General features: G+C 38.0%; 2 protein-coding genes across 2 annotated transcripts; one reads left to right on the forward strand and one right to left on the reverse strand.

Annotated features, from left to right (window-relative positions):
- Nucleotides 1-3,968: 3,968 nt before the first annotated feature.
- Nucleotides 3,969-6,275, reverse strand: gadd45aa (growth arrest and DNA-damage-inducible, alpha, a). Its single transcript, XM_053329569.1, has 4 exons — nt 6,135-6,275; nt 5,517-5,618; nt 5,128-5,353; nt 3,969-4,820 (listed from the first exon to the last, which is right to left on the reverse strand). Exons 1-4 carry the CDS (start codon nt 6,182-6,184, stop codon nt 4,707-4,709), a joined length of 492 nt encoding a protein of 163 aa, XP_053185544.1. The 5' UTR covers nt 6,185-6,275; the 3' UTR covers nt 3,969-4,706.
- A 7,867-nt stretch (nt 6,276-14,142) lies between these two features.
- On the forward strand, nt 14,143-18,920 carry LOC128369607 (sodium- and chloride-dependent GABA transporter 2-like). The gene is made up of 14 exons (XM_053330684.1): nt 14,143-14,257; nt 14,428-14,562; nt 14,702-14,842; nt 15,073-15,145; nt 15,229-15,361; nt 15,486-15,620; nt 15,722-15,825; nt 15,934-16,058; nt 16,713-16,825; nt 17,435-17,572; nt 17,711-17,813; nt 18,142-18,242; nt 18,397-18,567; nt 18,798-18,920. The coding sequence occupies exons 3-14, from the start codon at nt 14,728-14,730 to the stop codon at nt 18,918-18,920; spliced, it is 1,434 nt and encodes a 477-aa protein (XP_053186659.1). The 5' UTR covers nt 14,143-14,257; nt 14,428-14,562; nt 14,702-14,727.
- The last annotated feature ends 1,728 nt before the right edge of the window (nt 18,921-20,648 follow it).

Consider the following 20,648-nt stretch of genomic DNA (forward strand, 5'->3'; position numbering starts at 1 on the left):
CACAACACTGAAACCTGACTTTTCTCTTGTATTGTTCAGCTGGATCCTAGCATGAGAATCTACCCACGCTGTATCTGGGGCCATTTCCTCTCATTAGCAGTTAAAAAAAAATATATATATATATATCTGACTCTGGAGAGGAGAGACCTCAGGCCTCTCACCGTGGCTGTCAGAAACCAGAGAACACTAGGGAGCTAAATATAGAAAGCACCAAACCCTGGTTTCCGCTCTTGGAGAGTAGTCTATTTTGAGAAAAGGTCTGCCTAGCCTGAGAGTCTGTTTTCATTCTCTGTTGGTGGCCACTTGGGTTTGCCTGACCTTGTTTCTGACCAGCTGGTGGATAAACAGTTTGTTCAATTATTCAGTGGCACACAATGGGAAGTTTGCACAGGAATAATACTCGTTATCACCTATTGTAACAAGTGTAGAAATAATGAATTGGATATACCAAGTCTCACACATATAGCAGAATAATGATGAAGTAGCACTGCCACCTATTATTTAGAGTTAAGGATTGTCTAAACTATAAATAGGTATTTCTGTTCTCAGTTTCTCATGTATTGTCCACTTTTCCTTGAAAGATCAGATGTCACTGCAGGAAAAACCAGGTGCATGGTAAACACCTTCATTGAATGCCTGAAATAGCACAGACAGTGAAACAAACCAGAATGCATGCTTTAAAATCTTACACCTGTCATGCACATAATGACACCGACTGGATATTCTCTGTAAGCATGAATGCCCCTGCAGGCCTGAAGCATGTCGCCAACCACAGCACAGACTGTGCAGTAATCCCAGTTTGTCATTGTGCAGCTATGTGAGAATCAGAGGGGGCATATGGCCAGCGGCTGGCTGGCAGGTCGGCTCACTGACCATGTGCCTCACTATGAAAATCTGGCCTGGCAGATACAGTGTCAGTGTGTTGGAATGTGCTGATGTGGGGGAGAGGAAGGGGAGGGAGGGGGGACTGGAGGGTGAGGGTGTGGGTTGACGGAGAGGACTGCAGTGGCACCTCTGTTCCTCTGGTAGGCTCAGCTGCTTATAGAAATACACAAAAAACATATTTCATTTACTTTAACTCTTAATGCTTCATTTCCAGTGGGTTGTTGTGTTCAAGTACTGACCATATTAGTGTTTATTAATATTAGTAGTTATTTATATTATTCATCCAAAACCACACAAAAGCACTGTGCCTAAGTACAGTTTTGAGATGTATGCTTCACTACTTTGTACTTCTTACTGCACTCCAGTTATTCACAAGTTGTTAGTACAACTTACTTAGGTTTTTACATTCAAAGCATATAATCATCTTACAAAATATGGTACATTATTATAGATTAAAGGCCCCTACATGCCCACGCAGGTGATTTCAATTGTGCTGATTAGGCGCGTTCAGTAAGGAGTTGTGTAAAAGTGTGCCATGTAATAACTTGTCCCACAGCAAAACTGAGAGAAGTCCTGAAAAACTGAAGATTATAACTAAAAATAATAACTCTAAATAAACTAAAATAAAAACATTTGTGACCCTCAAGGCTCCAAACTTACACTCTGACAGGTGTCAGGTGTCATCTGCGTAATGAGTACTTCCATTTTTCTTAAAAAAATTAACTTACATTTGGATGGTAATTCTTACAAGAAATATGACTTTTTGCAGGACCTTTACCTGTAACAGACTTTTTCAACATTGTTGTATGGCTACTTTTACTGAGGGACTTAAATACTCTGCACAACTCTGCAATTCATAGCTGTGTAATTATGATTTGCAAACCTAAAGGGGCAATCCACCCTAAAATGAAAGTTGCATTCCATTTCTACAATGATGTACTGTTCTGTTGTGATTAGTGACTGTAATTAGTGACTGTTTGGATTTTGATGTGATGTGGAGATGTTTGCAGTTTCTGGGGGCTACATTCTAATGAACCGTATTTGGGTGGAATTTCTCAAACAATAAGTCCATTAATCTGTACAGTTAAAGGACCAACACTGAAATATATCAACTGAAACCATTGCCACCTTTATCAAATCATATGATCAGAATAGCACAGACTAACTTCTATGTTAGTGCTGAATTTCTCCTATATTGTGCAATCATTATATCTTAAGCTGGTGTTTACCTTTTTCTTTCAACCGAGAAGATTGCACAGATTTCTGTACGTTCTCAATCTCTGGCACTCTGATATAATACAGTTCCTTGTACATTATAACACGGACTTGAGTCATACAATGCATTCCCAGTTTGCTCCATACACCGTATAAGAGTTCAAAGTCCAATTCAAATTTTACAAACACACAGATAAAGCTGCACCTGAACTCTGACCTACAAAGTAATGCGACCTCAACCTATTTTTTGGACTGACTTTGAAGACCATTGTGGCATTACAACACTTACATCAGCCCTCCACTGCTCCGATCTTAAAATAACCTTTTCCCTTCCATCAAAACAATGCCACATTACATCAGTCAACGTAACACCCGGCAGTCACACGCCAGAGAACCTTTCACCCAGTGCCAACTGAAACCACAGGGTCGGAGAAGCTTTTCTAGTGAAGGGAAATACGTGGCTGCAGGTATCACTCTCATCTGGTTTGAGAGGATTTTAATCATTGTCATTCTGTACCAGTGTTTATTTATACTACTGTACATCCTTAATGCTTTGTCATCATATAAACTTCATCAATGAGGTGTATCATATGAGGTCATACATGTCGACCTCAAACAGCTTCAAGTACTCATCATGTTTAATAGTGAGTATAGCAGTCAAATATACCATTTAACTTCACTTATTATTATTTATATCTGCAGTGTGGGCTTTTGGGTAGTGTAGTGAATAGTGTTGTTGTAGGTAGTATATGTTTTTCATTTCCAGCGGGCTTTGCAGTGATAATCCATCCATTCATCCATTCATTTTTTCCCTTCTTTATAGCTGTTTATCCTGTTCATGGTTTAGTTTTCCTAGTTCTGTATGGATTGTGGGAGGAAACATGCAAATGTACTGTCACACAAAATAGAGACGTTATTAAGGTAAACAACATCAAATGACGATAGTACTAGAGTAAAAATCAATAGTGAAATATTGTGTAATCATCCTTGCCACAGATTTTCATAAAGCATAGTTTTGCAACATGAAATATCGTCACATGACGTCTCTCATATGAAAAACTGGACTGGGTTGTGCAACTCAAGGACAGACTTTGCCTTCTCTCATTTCTCGTGATCATGACTCTGCACTTTTGAGAGGGGATTGCCTGCCTTGTATAAACCCGGTGACATCACTGACATTCAACACTGGGGAGAGATCACCTGTGTGTGTGTGCGTGCGCCTGTGTATGTGTGACACAGTTGGAAAAGGAAAGGAGCGTAGGAGTGGGTGTAGCGGTTTAGACCGGCTCGGCTCTTCTTGCACAACAGATTGCATGCTACTGCGTCCTTTACAAAAAATTTTCCAAGCTGTTCCAGTCATGTGGTCTGCAGTGAGCTGGTCCCGAGGGCAGTAGCATTAATAGCATGAAAACACCTGATGTAACCACGTTATGTAGTTTGCTTGTCTCACACATAACTGCTCTGTTATGAATATTCTACATATAGCAATATCTGAAATATAGCTAGTGTGTGTCTGTATTCCCTGTTTCACTGTGCAGCATGTGTGCAGCTGTCACATGCTCTGTCCTAGGAAGTCAGCTGGTGAAAAGGCAACTAAACTGTCCGACAAATCGCAGAGAATTGGTGAAAAGGGAAACAGTTTGGATGAATGAGCATGGTCCTGCTGACTGAGGCAGAAGCCTGTGCAGAGAGCGCTGAGGATTATTGTTCTCTTCAGCTCAGGGATGGCACCGAGGCCACAGAGGCCAACATGACCCCTGTGATCCGCACGTGACTCCTCTTTACAACTGCTTGCTAAAGGTCAGAATTCAGTTCGGCTCTGCTAATTTTCCAGAAATGAGAAAGGAACACGTGTGTTGTTCCGGCTCAAAAAATACTTTTTTATTGACAGCAATACATGTGTGTGTTTTGCATTCAGACTTTGCAAATAGTTAAAAGGTAAAAAAAAAAGAAACATAAATACATTTAAATATCATTAGAAATAACTTAAATTGTAACAAAAGAACAATTTTACTTGTGGCAAAAAACCAGCTGGCATAGGAAACACTAAATACACACAATGTCTTCACTGGATGTCTAGCCCTTCCCTTTTTAAATTATGACAATAGCAACGTCAACATTAACAACTGAAATCAAAGAAGTGAAATTGCAAAGGTCCAGTGTTTCAACAAGTGCTTTGTTTCTGCAGAGAGGCCGAGGCCTTGGTCCACTCAACAGCTCCATTCTCTGGTTTTCTCCCCACTTTTCTGACTCGTCACAGAGGCTTCGCCCAACAAACACATGATATTATCCTTCTGTACAGTGTCCAGCTTCACATTTTTTTAAAACAAATGTCCACCTCAAGACGGTACAAGTGCCTCGCCATCTCATCTTGGTTGCCAAAACTGACAGACGCAACTCCAAACAGTCCTGTCCAAGTGGAAATCCACCCCCACCCCTGCTTTTTTTTCTCTTTTTAATACATCCCATGTAGACAGCGGGGTCTTTTTTTTCCTCCATATTTTTCTTTCCCCCGTCCACAGTGCTTTGGAATTTGATCTCTGGGTGGTAATGTGTCCATTCCTGTGCAGATACAAGTCCTTTCACAGGTTTTTGCTGCAAAAACTTCATCGCTCGGGCAGGTTGATGATGGGTACCCATTGGTCCATACATCGGCTCTCTCTGCAGAAGAGGTTCACTTTGCTCAAAGCAGGGTCCTTCCATGATGAGGAATGTGGGCTCTGAAATATAGATAGAAAGAGGATGAATTACTGAAATGCATAGATATCAACTTGTTTGGTTGGCACTGCACTAAATCCAAAGGTCTCTGCTCATGTGCAAAAGCAAGGTACTGAAATTCCTCAGAAGTCATATGAGGGAGGAGTCACACACATGTTTACCAAATGCACAAGAACAAGTACCGGCAAGTTCACCCTCAAATAAGAGTTTCACTCATGAGCACATGTCTTTCTATCTTGTGTAAAATCACAACAAAACAACATTCATGCAGCCATAAAAACATGTGGATTTGTAAGAACAGACACTTACAGTGACAAGCACACAATGTAGGTCCATAGGTTCACCCCCACTCTGTTTTCCACCTCCTCCTCCACCCAATATTTCTGCCAGGCGTCGGGTGTTGTTGACTCTCAGGATGTTGATGTCATTCTCGCAGCAGAAAGCCTGAATGAGTGTAAAGTGGATCTGCAGGGCCACATCTTTCACATCTTCATCATCAGTGGCCAGGATGCACAAAACCACATTATCAGGGTCTCTGGAGAGGGGAGAGAAAGACAATAGAGGCTCTTACTTTTCTAACAAAGCATTGTGTTAGTCCAGCTAGACATTGTTAAATCTAACAAAGGTTTACACACCCAAATATGTATAAAAGGATGTTTTAACTCTGCAGCTGTGTGATCCAATAATCTTGTACTTACACATTGAGGGATTTGGCTGCCTCGTAGACACCAACTGTAATGCAGCCCTGAGGTAACGCAGAGGTGAGGACTTCTTCCAAAGCTTTCGCCACTGAATCCATTCTGAAACACAATCAAACAACTGACCGTTAACGACGTGAAAACGGAGACAAAAAGTTTACATGGTCCTCATTTTTTAAAGCTAACGTTAGCTGGACTCCGAGCTAAGTAACAGCTAACACAGATGGGCAGCTGAGTTTCACCACGTAAAACGCCAGCTGTTAACAGTACTGTCGTTGAAATGTCTTTGACAACTGAAGGAAAGTGAAGAGGCATATTTAGGACTGAAATGTCAAGTACTCATACTTTTTGTTCGTTTGCAGCGCTGTGTTAGCTAACTAACACGGGGAAAGTTGACTAATCGAGCTGCATTTTAATATCTACAGCATACAGTTAGCTGTAAAAACACTAAGTTATTAGGTAGACTACACATTGCTTTGAGGCGATTTAAATCGTGCATTAGTCTGATTATTGCATGTAATGTTGCAAACATACAACACTAACGCTATGCCGGCGATAACGTTCATCTAAATATGCATTTGCTGTAATAAAAAAAAAAGTCATTATGCACCTAGTTACCTTTCTTGAGAATAATCCCCACTTAGTTCCTCAAATGTCATGTTGTACATAAAATCCAAATCCACTTTAGAGCAAATAGTGCGGTGCTGTTAGTTATCCTGGTATCTTCTCGACTGAACACACACTTTATCTGTCGTCCACTGTGCTGCAACTGAGAGATAAATCTGGCAGCTTCACATTAAACCGGTCTGGGACAATGCGAGTCAAGAGGACATTTACATAGCGCTTATCATTGGTCCTCAGATAATTTCTCGGGTAAACTCTTGGCCGGGATTGGACGCACACACAGCAACAGGCGTGTCTGTCTCCTGTCGGGTTACTACAGTAACTGCAGCTGTGTGCTGGCCTCTGACGTTTGGACCAAAGTAAAATCAGTTCAGTAGCCTGCAGCCCTCCTCTGGCCATGTTATAATAACCTGTGCACAACTGAGACTACCGCTGAATGTCCCCACACTTAAAACTCAAACACCATTATTACCCTAGCTGCGATGGTGACAATTAAGGTCACAGTGAGCAGAAAATAAACTTCAAACTACATTGAAATATATTTATAGATATAATAAAATATATTCTTCCTGGCTTTATTCTTCTTCTCACCCCTCTAATAATGTAATGTAATGAATACGTAGTTTGGAGAGCTTACCCTCGCTTCCGCGCAGGACAGGACCGGGCAGGTTTCTGGGTGACTGCATGGCAACGGGACGCTGCTAGGGGGAGAGCTGGTTGCTGATTGGTCCGCTGCGGAGCGTGCGAAAACCTACCGAAACCGCGCGCGAGATCCAAAGGACTGGCGCGAGGAAGTCTGGCGCGTGGAAGACTGGCGCGTGGAGCCAACCACTATAAATATCACATGTATCATTCATACTGGCCACGTACACGACATACCTGTCTGTTGTTTTAATGTAGAGTTACATTTAGTTTTGAACAATTAAGTGTTTTAACATTTATTTACATACACATACAATCCAGATATTAAAAGATTGTGTTAAGAGAGGTCACAAACCCAGAGGGACGTACAGGCTTACAACCTCCAAACTTAAAAACAGAAAAACAAACAATAGCCTAACCAAAAAAGGAGAAAAAACAACTAAGCTAACATAATTTCAGTAAAATATAACAATAAATAAATAGCAACAAGAAGCACACCAAATAAGCAGAAAGACACAATACAACAATCCAATAAACTCAAAGAAATACATGAAACACAATAGGTACAGAGGAAAAGAAAAAAAGGCCATACATGAATGGAAATGTAATAATCTTCTTTCTAAAACTTTTTTTTTTAGAGAGTGAGCTGGGGGTCACCGAGGGCATGCAAACACTTTTGTCTGGTCCATAATAAATCCAGCCTCAAAGATGAGTATGAATACATTTACAAAAAACAACAACCAAAAAACAAAAATCAAAACCTAATAAAAATAGATTATAGATTAATCTAAAATATATGATGGCATAAATAGTAACTATAAAGTGTATTGAGACAAAAATAGTCTCAAAGAAAGAGAAAAGAAAGTTACAATAAAGAACAAGTTCCAAAATTTTTACTTTGCACAGTTATACATGATCCATTATCCATCCATAGGCTATATCAATTTTTAAGTAAAGTTGTGTTGTAGCTCAGCATGTCACACCTTGTACAAGTTTACTTCAGGTTAACTTTTAGAGTAACTTCAACAAAGCTGCTCAATGTTTGTTTTTATTTTAAGTTCCTGTTCACTGTGAAAGATAGTATTAAAAATATTTGTTATAAGTACACCTCAAATCTGGTAACATCTGAGCAATGAGGACAAGATCAGGGCTGCAACTAATGCTTATTTTCCAGCGCACTTTTTCCAGATCAATTAATCTAATTATTTTTTTCTTGATTAGTCAATTAATTGTTTTATCTGTAATGTCATAAAATAGTGAAACATTGCAATCACAGTTTTCTCAAGTCTAAGGGGATGTTTTTAAACATCTGGTTTTATCTGCCCAAACTGTCCAAAGCTCAAAGCTGGTTTAAAATAATAAATTGATTATCAGTATACTGGCAGATTAAACAATTAGTTTATTTATGGATTAATTCTTCAGCTCTAGAAAAGACAGATAATGAGAAGATCACTCAGATCTTGAATACAAAGAAATGACACACAGGGACATAAAAGGAGGTCCTGCTGTGGATGTTATGGAATGTTATGCTGCCACTTGGTGGCTGCAGTGGAAACTCACTGAGAAAAGCTTGGCTTCAAACCAAATACAGTTTATTAGTAATGTATTGTGCAGAGCATTGAACATGACAGATGTTCCCTCTTTGTGCAAAATGTTAAACTTTTGAGCTCTTTGACTCTTCAGGAGAACCAGACAGAGGATATTAGATTAGCTGACTGGATATAATCCCTCACATCACTTTTGCAGATGTGCTTTCTTCATCAGATTTTAATTACAGATTATCCATATTAGCTACCTTACTATGGTTGTGTAAATTTGATAAACTTACTATTTTAACCAGATTTTTTTTTTCCAGCTTTACTTGATGGTGGCTGATAATGAGCGAGAATAAAAGATGAACCGCCTATTCCAAAACCTTCCTGTAGGTGTCAGCCCTGGTACACAGCATACACAAATCTTTTCCTCCAGTTTGTGCCCACTCATTGAACCCTTTTCTAATTATTATCTAATCCTTTTTAGATTTTATCACACGTGAACTGGCATTCAGACTCTGATTCAAAGGTTTTAAACTTATGTTCATGTACCTATGATTTACAGTGAATCAGTGCATTTGAAATATGGCTGCTGCATTTACTTCCCACGTCTTTTTTTATCACTGTTTGCAGCTGACAGAGTCTGGGAAATTAACTGTATAGCTGCTTGCTCATATGCAACTGAATTTCTTTAGTGAAACAATCTAATGATCCTTGAAAAGAAAGAATCAAATCTAAACTAGACCAAAGAAAAAACATGCAGCATTTATTATTTGTAGAGTTCTTGCCATTCGGCACTAGAGACTTGTGGAAGTTAAGAACATACAAGACAGTACACACAGGACAGCTGGAAAGATAAAGTTTGACTGATGTTGGTCTGAGGGGTAATTTGTTGCCACTGTATAAATACTGTACATGTACCTCAAGGAAAATACACATATCCTCACAAAGACATAGATAAAAATATACTTATAATGTGTGGATAATATGTTAATATAAATGTAAACCAATCAGCTAATACACAGGCAACAAAATAAATAATCATGTACACTACTTAATAAGAGCAATACCTGGCAGTGTAATGCATCCCAATCACTCTCCATTGGGGTGAAATCAGCCAGTTTAGTGGATAGGTCTCAGTGAGGGAAATAGAAATGAGTACAGAAGAGGATTTATTCATCAGATTTAAATGTATATTTTACACATTATTACACTGTGTGCACTGTAAAGATCTATTCAGTCTTAAAAGGGAATAATTCATTATTTTTTTCATACAAGTATAACCTTTTAATGTATATCAGTTTGGTGATGTGGTTACAGCAATATTATATGGAAGTACCTATTTGGAAAAGAAAACATTCATCAAGAAGTGATGATTAAAAAAACAAAAACTGTGAAAAACAATATGGCAACACTATAAGGTGAGTCCGCGTGTGATACACCCATCAAAATTACCTGTTTTCACTGCAGACATGAGCACTGACCTTTTGAAAACAACTGCAATTACTGCACTCACCTGTAAACTGAATGAAGTCATTGCTAGCTGGATTCCGTGGGCAGGCACCCTTTATAGACTGCCATGTTAAATCTTGATAAAAAAAAGGTATTCATGTAAAAAAAGTTATTCTTGAAGAAGTAATAGCAGAGTGTTGATCAACTCAGAGTAAACTGTCAGTTTATATACACTAGTAATTGATGTTTAAATTGCAGCCCTGTCTCCAGAGATTACACCTCATAATTAAGAATAACTTAACTGCTAAATCTCACCTGACTGTCTGCTTCAAGGAAGACAATCATAATGAAGAAGAATGACGTCCAGAGCTGGGATCATGGTGATAGGACATGCAATGAATGCAAGACTCAAGCCTGCAATTAATCATTAAATTAGTTTGTGATGCTACTTATAATTAGCTGCCAAGATCAGCTCATATCTGCCAACACAGCTGATTCCCCAATGTACAGATATTTGAATAGATTCATTTCAGAGTTGTGTTTCTAAATCTTTGCATGCTTTTTAGCTGTTTCCTGAAATTACGCATGAAAGGTTTGTGTGCCAAATTCTGTCTCAGACCATCTCACAGGTAAATATCAATTCCTTTGAATAAAATCAACTATTTAAATCCATACATGCAGTACAAACATGCAGCCTTTTTGTTCTATGATTTACTGAATGTTACAAAAAAAACCCTTTTCTTTTCTAGTTTGTGCTGAGCAGCTCAAGGATTGTTGTTTTCACACATCTGGACAAAACAATATGTTGGTCACAAATCTTAAACATTGGGGGTGTAGGGTATAGAATGGTGTAGAATAACTGAACCATTTATGTCTTTGTAAAGCATAAATTAATCCCAAAACCAAAAAGGTGTAGATTAAAAGTACAAAAGTACTAGGCTAGGTGTTCCACTGTGTCAAAGGGCCTGTAAAAGTCAAGAAAAGGAATAAGAGCCTAATTAACACAGCCGGCATTCTCCAAAATGTCCAAACATCTGCAATGGACCAGGATTCATCCTGGTCACTGTATAAACCTGTGTAACAACTCAGTATGTAGAAGAACATTTAACATTGGTGTTAGATCCTGACCAATCTGGCTGGCATGTGAGGTGATTTAAATCATTCAAGAAAAGTTGTTAGTTGTTGTGTCACGTGCATAAATATGCACAGCACCTCTCAGTTTGACAAATGTATCGTTTCAGCAGCTGTGATGCTACACCTGGGCCTATTTATTAAACTCAAAGGAATCTACTCCCAGCCAGTTGTAGGGGACAAACAGAACATCAGTATTGCTCTTTTTGCAACTTCACTGAAACGTGACTGACATTTACTAGTAAGATTCAGGCATTAATCTAACCTATTACAGGCCTGACTCAATCACATTAATAGTGGTATTTCAACCCAGTCTCCTGGCAGTTGAAATAGCAGTGAAATAGAATGTGTACAGGGACACGAATTTTCCAAATTTTTTCATGACACTCAGCACAACTTTCAAACTAATGTATTGGAATTAGAAGTTTATTTCGAGCCTGCACCAGGTCGTTGACAGACGCCATGTATGACATCTATATAAGGTCAAAATACTTTCTTTTTTTTAAAAACTTCAACAACTTCAAAGTAGTAACTTTCATTTAATCATCATTTTAACCCAAACCATGACCTTTTCCTAACCCTAACCATCTAACCAAGTAGTTTTTGTGCCTAAACCTTACACACCTTAACCACAGCATTGTCACACCATAAAATATTATTTTGTTCTTTCATGAGGCCCATTGAGTAGTTGGGTGTCATGGTCAGAAGGGGTACCTGTGTGTCGTCAGTAGGAGCATGTATCTTAATTAACTGTCTTCTAAATCCAATAACTTGAAAATCGCAAGCAACATTCTGACCACATTTAGTCTCAAGTTCTGCAGGATACATTACAGGAATTAGTTTGAGGTTCCTCAATGAAGGTAAAGCAGTACCAGAGGATGAAGCACAGAGGAAGTATACTGTATCAGCATTTTGTATGCATAAGCCAACTTCTGCTTGTTCAGCAGCTTTTTTCTCTCAAGTCTTTGACTTTTGGTGTTTCTCCTGTTGTGCCTCTATCAATAGTGTATGCAGTAGTGTGCAACATGTATACAGGTGCAGATCATCATATTTCACAATGGAAACAAAATGGGACCAAAACAGCTCATAAAATGCTCTTAAGGAGTGACACAGTAGAGGCTTTCTATGAGACAATATAGAATAATAATAATAATAACTATTTTGTATAGCGCCTTTCATAAAACCCAAGGTCGCTTCACAATAACAAATAGACACTGAAAACCTTTGCTTTTAATCCCTATGGCCAGAAGATTTGGCTTCAATGGACATTTGGTGATCCTCAAGGATCTGGCAAGACCATAGGGCAAGACTGACTGATATAATAAAAACATCTCGTGTTATCTTGATGCCAATGGCACCGACAAGAGTGGCAGCCTCATTAGCTCTCTGTCTAGTGTGTGGGTGTTTTTTTTTTTTTTTCTTAAATCCTTTTTACTATTTTTTTGTACTTTTTAAAAAAAATTATAACTCTCTTGATTACATATTTATCTACGACGGCATATTAGGGCCATATATGTAAACAAATAAATAAATAAACTCTGAGATTTCTGAGATTAAACTCGCTAATTTGCAAGAAATAAACTCACACATTACATTAGCGAGAAATAAAGTCACAGATTTGCGGAAAAAAAACACGGAGGCTCCGCTGCTTGAACAGGACGGACACACGAGATTCGGAGTTTTTTTCTCAGAATATTACCCCCCCCCCCTCCTCCCCCAGGTTAGTATAAACTTATATGACCCTATACGTACGCCCAGTGACGGACTGGGATAAAAAAACGGCCCTGGCATTTGCACCCACAAGCGGCCCAACTCGCAGATGCAGACCCAACGCACGGAAAGAGAAGCATTTTTGATAGCCCCAATGATGGTGCAGATAAACTCCCATACTTTCAACAACTGCATAAGAAAATTGTCATATCAATGCACAAATAAACCATTATGAATAGATTGTTAGAGCCAGCCGCTCCATAATAAAAACATTTGTCTTACCGTCATGCAGTTAACAAATTGCGAAGGAGCCTGCTCTTTTCCGCAACAAAAAAATGAATCCAATTTGGCGCATTTTTCACCCTCAAACAGCAGCGCTTTCTTGATCTTGTCTCTCTTTTTCTCCGCTCCCCCTTTCTGTCGCTTAGTGCCTCTATTCATTTTTTCTAACCAGTTAATCGTATAATCACCACCACAACCAATCTACTGAATGACTTGACCACCATTAGTCCAACTTCCAACACACAAATGCGCAGACGCGATTTACTACACTTTTTTTACTTTTTTACGTGATTGCACTGCCATGAAATTCCCAGAAGGCATTGCTTCATTTTAATTTTCTCAAACAATCAAATACAAAATACCAGTAGATTTGTTTTATTTCAAACCATGAACATTTTTTAAAATCCTAACAAGAAATTTCCCTTCAAAAGTAAAGCAGGCTGATGTAAAACTTGAAATACACCATGACTATGATGTATACAGGTATATGTGGTATAAATGCCAATCAGGTCAACGTTGTCAAATACTGCATGCAAAATCATAAGAGATATGAAACCTAGAAGCGCGTTGGGAAGTTGTTCAGCATGCAAGAGAGAGTGGCCCGCGTCAGTGCCACTAGGGGCCGCTGTGATCCATTTAGCGTGCTCAGCCGGTCTAGACCTCTGCGCGGCCGTTCTGGCATCTGCCTAATTGCCAGACCGCCCAGTCCGTCCCTGCACCGGCCCAAATAGCACGTCGGCCCACCGGGCATTTGCCCGGTATGCCAGATTACCAGTCCGTGCCTGCGTACGCCGTCGTAAATACTCGTAGGATTGGCATGAATCAATGATTATCTGGTTTTAGACCCCTCCTACTTCCCTACAGTATGTACTCATTCCTCAGTAAATCAGTCCACATGTGAGAGGTGTTGTGGAGACAGCTTCATCATTTTAAGGAATTGCAAAGAATTTGGCAAATTTTGTCAGTTAAAGGACGATACAGGTAGGCTTGTAACATGGATGTTGCAGGGCAGACTATGGCCCACTTAATGGATTTATTTTATGCTGTGAAGACCTTTAATAACTCTCTGTCTCTGTTCTGAACACCTATGTAATGTACAAAAGTATTGCTTGTACTAAGAGGAACTAAAAATTAATCACTTCTCATCATTCACATTTTGACACTGTAGACCATTCCCAATGGAGCCAGCAGGTAATCCAGAGGAGAGTCTGATGAAACATGAGAATCTTCCACATAATCCTCCCACAAAATGTGACAAGAGAGGCCAGTGGGCCAACAAGAGGGAGTTCATTTTAGCTGTGATTGGAGAAATCATTGGTCTGGGAAATGTTTGGAGATTTCCTTATCTCTGCTTCAAAAATGGAGGGGGTGAGAATGATTTAAAAGTCTCACTGTATGGCAGAAAATATGACTATAAGAGACTGGTTTGTAATCCAGTCTGTTCCCATTTTACTTGGCAGTGAATTTGGATTTAATTATATATTATGTTTGTATTATTTCGCAATAATTTGTATATGTCACTTAACTCTTCCCATCAGGAGTTTTCTTCGTGCCTTATGTTTTGTTTCTGTTCACCTGTGGAATTCCCATCTTCTTTCTGGAGGTGTCTTTGGGGCAATTAACTGGTCAGGGTGGAATCACATGTTGGAGGAAAATCTGTCCTTTACTTGAAGGTAAACTGCTAAATGTTTATATTGATTAATTTGCAAAAGCTAATATAAATGGTGTATTGTAGTAGTAATTGAAATGTTGCTGTACATTACTTGTGTTTGTACCTCTCATTGATGTTTGATCATACTTTTTTGTCAATAGGTTTAGGCTACGGCAATCAAGTGATTATGCTTTACACTGCAATGTATTACATTGTCATCCTGGCTTGGGCCTTCCTCTATCTCTTCTCTTCCTTCCACACTGTCCTCCCCTGGGCCAGCTGCAACAACACCTGGAATACAGGTACACATCTGCACTTTGTTTGTGCACCAACATTAAGTGCCATCAATGAATGATAGTATAACATTGCAGTCACTGGTGACCAATTGCTGTAGTGGATATTCTGGAAGAAGTACTGTAAATATAGTCAAATGATGTACTGTTTTCTCATGAAGCTGGATATAAACATAATAGCAAATTGTAACTATTTAAGCCCAATTTTTAATTTGTTATTTTGAATTCTCTGCTGCCAGGGAACTGCATTGATAGTGGTCAAAATGATTCATTTCATGAAAATGCAACATCTTCAGTCAACGAGTTCTGGCAGTAAGTGTTCATGCTCCAAGAAATTGTTTAAACAATGTGAGACATGAATATTTCCCTTGATATTATTATCACTATGTCCACAGGATTAGAATCCTGGGTTTATCTGCAGGACTGGAGACTGTAGGTGGTTTGCGCTGGGATCTGGTTGGGTGTCTTCTGCTAAGCTGGATCATCTGTTACTTCTGTATCTGGAAAGGAGTCAAAACTTCAGGAAAAGTGAGATGTGTACTCTTTTTTAATATGCTTTATCCAACTTTTGAAACACATTGAAACCAGAGTATGTATAATAGAAAAAAAAGACCATTGTTGAAAGCAGTATGCTCTGATGCTCTTCTTACAGGTTATTTACTTTACGGCCACTTTTCCCTATGTGATGTTGATTATATTGCTGATCCGTGGTTTGACATTACCAGGAGCTGCAAATGGTATTCAATTTTACATCTCTCCTAATGTGACACGCCTGGCTGATCCTCAGGTTAGGTTCCTGCTGCAACATTAGCTAGGCACTGTCAACATACATATATAAATACATAAATAGAGTAATAAGGCAACTAAACCTAAACTAACTGTTTTAAGGTGTGGCTGGATGCTGGGAGCCAGATATTATTCTCTTATTGTGTGTGCTCCGGCTGTTTGGCATCTTTGGGAAGTTACAACAAATACAACAACAACTGCTACAAGTAAGGAAGACAATACATATACATCTACAGATCTGTATTTAATGTTCTTATCTGTTAATGTGATTCAGAATGCGGTAAATATTCATCCTCTTTTTTTATTTATTTCAGAGACACCTTCTTTTTATGCTTGCTGAACAGTTTAACCAGCTTTGTTGCTGGGTTTGCAGTCTTCTCTGTTCTTGGCTTCATGTCATATGAATTGGGAGTTGACATTTCAACTGTGGCTGAGTCAGGTATGGGATGGTCTATAGACAAACATTATGCTGTATATGAGTTTATTGTTGGGATTTAACACTTGGGGGCAGCAGAAACAAGTTGTAAAGTTGCAGTCCATAAAAACAAAACAATGTGCTGAAAGTACGAGATTAAAGTGCCTTAATAGAGCAGAGGGGATCTGATAATTATCTATGGGCTCATCACTACAATCCACCCAGCTCTCACATACATAGACTCATTTGATCCATTGTTGATACAAAAATATTGATATGAACAGCAGTAACTTTGTCATAATTCTAACCCTAAAATTAAATCTTAACCCTGAATAAAATGTTTAATTTTGTGGGGACAGATTTTTATATAAACTTAAACTATTTTCTTTTTGCATTTCTGATGCTTTAAAATTTTAGGATGAAGCAACACAAACCCTACAAATGCTTCTTCTAGAAAATATTTTTTTCCTGATAGAGACACAACATGAAGGTGTAAAAGGTAGAGTTACACAACATTTTAGCAACACCTGAAGTCCAGCAGGAATTTTATTAACTCACTTAAAAACACAAGCTCAGCAGGTTTTTATAAATCAAACTTTTATTGTGTTACATAATTATGACCTCTAGGAGTACTAATTAGCCTGACACATTTTAATGTCTATTATTGAACGTTTGCAGGTCCTGGCTTGGCATTCATTGCCTACCCTCGAGCAATCGCCATGATGCCTTTACCTCAACTCTGGGCTGTGTTCTTCTTCATTATGATTATCTTCCTGGGACTGGACAGTGAGGTTAAGTGTAGTGGTTTAATAGGATTTTAAAACATACATAAGGAGACATAACCTCGTAACTTTAAAATTGTCTTCTCCTTTTTTGTGTGTATATGCATAATATGTATGTTTCACCTATTGTTTTTTCCCCCCTTTTTTGGTTAGTTCTCATATTCATTTACTGAATTCATATTACTCCATGTTTATTGAAAACATAAATAGAAAAAGACAATGGATTAAAAAACATTACAAACATACATCAGATGGGATAAAGACTTTTTTTTCTCATGAGCTCATCAGTCCAGTTGAAAAATAGATCTTTGTGCATTTGATTTCTATATCTATTAACAGTATTTAGAATTGACCTACAACAACCCACCAGTGCTTCTATCTTCTAGGCATTATAATAAAGACATGAAAACTTAACACACATATTGGTATCTATCCTCTCTTGGAAACAAAGAGAATACACATATTTCCTCAAGCTACTCTTGTAACTTAATGGCACTGAAGCTGTGATTGCTTGCTAACCTTCAAGTCCTCATGCTTGTAAGTCCACCTAATAATAATATTAATGTGGCAAATATCAATTAAAGGAGAGTATGAATGAACCATTTATTTCACCCACAGTTTGTGTATCTGGAAGGTCTGGTGACATCCATATCAGATATGTATCCATCCTTCTTTTTCACTGGTCATCGACGTAAAATTCTTCTGTTGGTCATCTGTATTGTTTCCTTCATCATTGGCCTGTTTATGGTGACTGAGGTAGGAGTTCATTTTTAATCTCAGCCTTGTTCTCGGTCAAATATATTTCATATTTGTTTGTTCCTGTAACGGCTGGTATTCATTCAGTTTTCCTTCCTCTTTCTTCTCTTCTGTCCCTCTCTATGTTGTGTACTGTAGGGAGGACTTTATGTGTTCCTGCTGTTTGACTACTATGCTTGCAGCGGGTTGCCGATAATGTTTTTTGGCATCTTGGAAGCTGTTTGTATCGGATGGATATTTGGTGAGCGACAGAATAATTCTTCAATATATTTGTCATGTGGCCTTAACATTATTTCAAGGCTGTAAGCATTTGATTGTATTTTGACAAGAAACATTTAAATGAGTATTTGATCATGTGACTCACTGCTTTTGGTTTAATATGCAGCAGGCAATGAGCTACATTATACATTTTTTTAGCACCTGAAATGGTGATAAATTATTTCCACAGGTTGATAACAATGTGTTTCACATTTCCACTGCACACATATATCATCCTTTCACTGCAATGTAGATTAATAAACATACAGTTGTTGATGATGATGTGACTAATATCATTTGCTGTGTCCAAGGTGCCGATCGTTATTATGACAAAATAGAGGAAATGATTGGCTACCGGCCTTTATCTTATATGAAATACTGCTGGAAGTTTGTCTCACCATCTTTTTTTGCTGTAAGTATGTATGCACTTTATTATTGTGTCTGTAAGTTCATATGCTCAGGAGACAAAATCAATGCTGACAATAAGTGTTGTCTGTGTTTAAATATACAGACCCACAATTACATATTCTTTAACCACAAAGTATTAATTTTCTTTTTTTCTACAGGTTATATTGATCTTCTCTCTGGTCAAGTTCACGCCTCTGAAATACAACAACACCTACCAGTACCCCTGGTGGGGCTATGCTGCTGGGATATGTCTTGCTCTCTCTTCAGTCCTTTTGACTCCTCTGTGGATTGTCTACAGCATGGCAAGAACTCCAGGAACAATACTAGAGGTAAGTGCACTTGCTGATAAGACAATGTATGCTGATCATCACTAAGATTTACTGCCAGTGATAAAGCTATTAGCATACTTTGTTATCTCAGGGAAATCAGTTGAACCATTAACAATAAAACCCCCACTTCTATTCTCATGTGCTCCATGTGAGCTGGATAAAATACTGTTATTGTCCAGATGAGAGTGTTATCACTTACTGCAGTGACGTCTGTGTTTATCTTTTCACAGAGGCTGAAAACTTTGTGCACTCCAGCAGCAGACCTATGTAATCGATCACCAAAGACTCTTTCCCCTCAAGCACCTCTTTTTAATGAAGAGCTGTGTGTCTTGAACATGGATAAAAAGCCCTAAAGATGCTATTTCTGAGGGTGAGTCACTTGTATTAGAGATACTCAGTGTAGTCTTTGTGTATTTGTCATTGTTTAATTGTTGAAAGTGTGAGAAATGTGTATATTGAGTAAAAACATGACCAAATTCAATAAAATGTGTACCTCTCTGTAGAATGTATGACAGCAGTGGTATTCAAATAGTGGATAGTCGCCCAAATCTGGCCCTTCAAAAAAATGATTTAAAAAAAAGAAATTGGCCCTGTAATGAAAACTTAAGCTTTCTGTTTTATCAGTTACATCAAACCTTTTACATTATTCTTCATAACAATGCAAACACAGGGCTCACATACAGTAAATCCCTATGAATACGACCTGTTGACCTCTTAAAAACCTAGAAGGTTACTGCTTATTGTGATCTGATCTTCACCTACAGTTGTTATACCTCTCAACCAGCTGTTTGATCAAACTATACCTATGATCTGACTGTATACATAGGACCTACCTCTCTGAAACAGGCCATTACATTACATACAGTGCAATGTACTGAGTAAAGATGATTAGGGAATTTGCTATTTCTCTCTTTCCTCACAGAAGCTGAAACCCAGAAGACCTTATTAGTGCATCATCAAAGCCGTAGCTACAATTTGTGCTGCGATTGTGAATAAAATGAAGTTGAGGTAGCTTTTAAGTGAATAAACTAAGGTGTCACACATAATGTGTGAATACAACCTTCAAAGTCAATACTGGAGCTCTTTCTCTCATTTGTTTGTGTATTAATTGTCTATGTAACTGTTATTTTAACTACAGGAAAATAAGAAGATAAGTATCAGAGTTGATGGAAGGGAATAAAGGGTCTTTTTTGGACCATATAAATTACTGGTTAATTAGCATGAATATAATTCTTGGTGAAAAATCAACATTTTTGGGTTTCATAACAGATCTTAAAATGTGTACTTGTTTACATTTAGCTGTTTCCAGAGTTAGTCTGTATATCAAAAAACTTTAATCAATTTTTGAGTTTTAAATAATTAGTTTTAAATGTAAAAGTTTGCTTTTAAAACTAAAGAAATAGGAATATGATGGCAATGCAACTAAATATGCAATTACATAAATGTGTATGTTGTTACTCCTTTGTAATCTATAACTCCTCTGCTATTCTTTTTTTCATCTTGTTTTTAGAAATGGTGAATGTATTCTGTTTTTAACATAAGTGACAAGTTTATATTGGTAGTTTGGCAAGCCATTATCTGTCCAGTTAGGTTTGATAGTCTAAAAGGCAAAAAGGACACACACACACACACACACACACACACACGTATGAATATATATATATGTAACATGATACTTTCCTCATTAGTAAGTTTCATTATATGAATACTCTAAATAAGTATCCTGTATTACACTAACTTCCCCAACAGTGTCCACAGTTGTGTGTTTGTTTTTGCGACTCTTTAAGGTTGTTTACATGATTTATGTGTCAGTCATATTTCCATTTTGTATATGGAAAGTAAAACCATCATCTGGATTTGGATTGTGGTGGCTGGAAAGGAAGAGGAATGTGAAGAAGTTGCTCTCCTCCCTTTTCACTGGGTCCTGGTTCCTGCCATTAATAGTGTTTTTTGCATTTGATCATTAATTTCAGGCCAGTTCTTCTGTTGTTTTATCTGTCATGTAACACACATAATGAAATACAGGTTTCAGTTGCATAGTTTGTGTTTCATAGTATTATGTTTTGGTGAATGGATTCAGT

The sequence above is a fragment of the Scomber japonicus genome, chromosome 12, assembly GCF_027409825.1.
Source record: "Scomber japonicus isolate fScoJap1 chromosome 12, fScoJap1.pri, whole genome shotgun sequence".
Lineage (NCBI taxonomy): Eukaryota > Metazoa > Chordata > Actinopteri > Scombriformes > Scombridae > Scomber > Scomber japonicus.

Coding starts and splice junctions, on each gene's coding strand:
- gadd45aa (XM_053329569.1), bottom strand. CDS start 6,184: ATGTACAACATGACATTTGAGGAACTAAGTGGGGATTATTCTCAAGAA. Junction 5,354..5,516: donor GCAGCCAAATCCCTCAATGT/GTAAGTACAAGA, acceptor TCCCCTCTCCAG/AGACCCTGATAATGTGGTTT. Junction 4,821..5,127: donor TACATTGTGTGCTTGTCACT/GTAAGTGTCTGT, acceptor TCTATATTTCAG/AGCCCACATTCCTCATCATG.
- LOC128369607 (XM_053330684.1), top strand. CDS start 14,728: ATGCTTTACACTGCAATGTATTACATTGTCATCCTGGCTTGGGCCTTC. Junction 15,362..15,485: donor GAGTCAAAACTTCAGGAAAA/GTGAGATGTGTA, acceptor CTCTTCTTACAG/GTTATTTACTTTACGGCCAC. Junction 18,243..18,396: donor TCTCACCATCTTTTTTTGCT/GTAAGTATGTAT, acceptor TTTTTTCTACAG/GTTATATTGATCTTCTCTCT.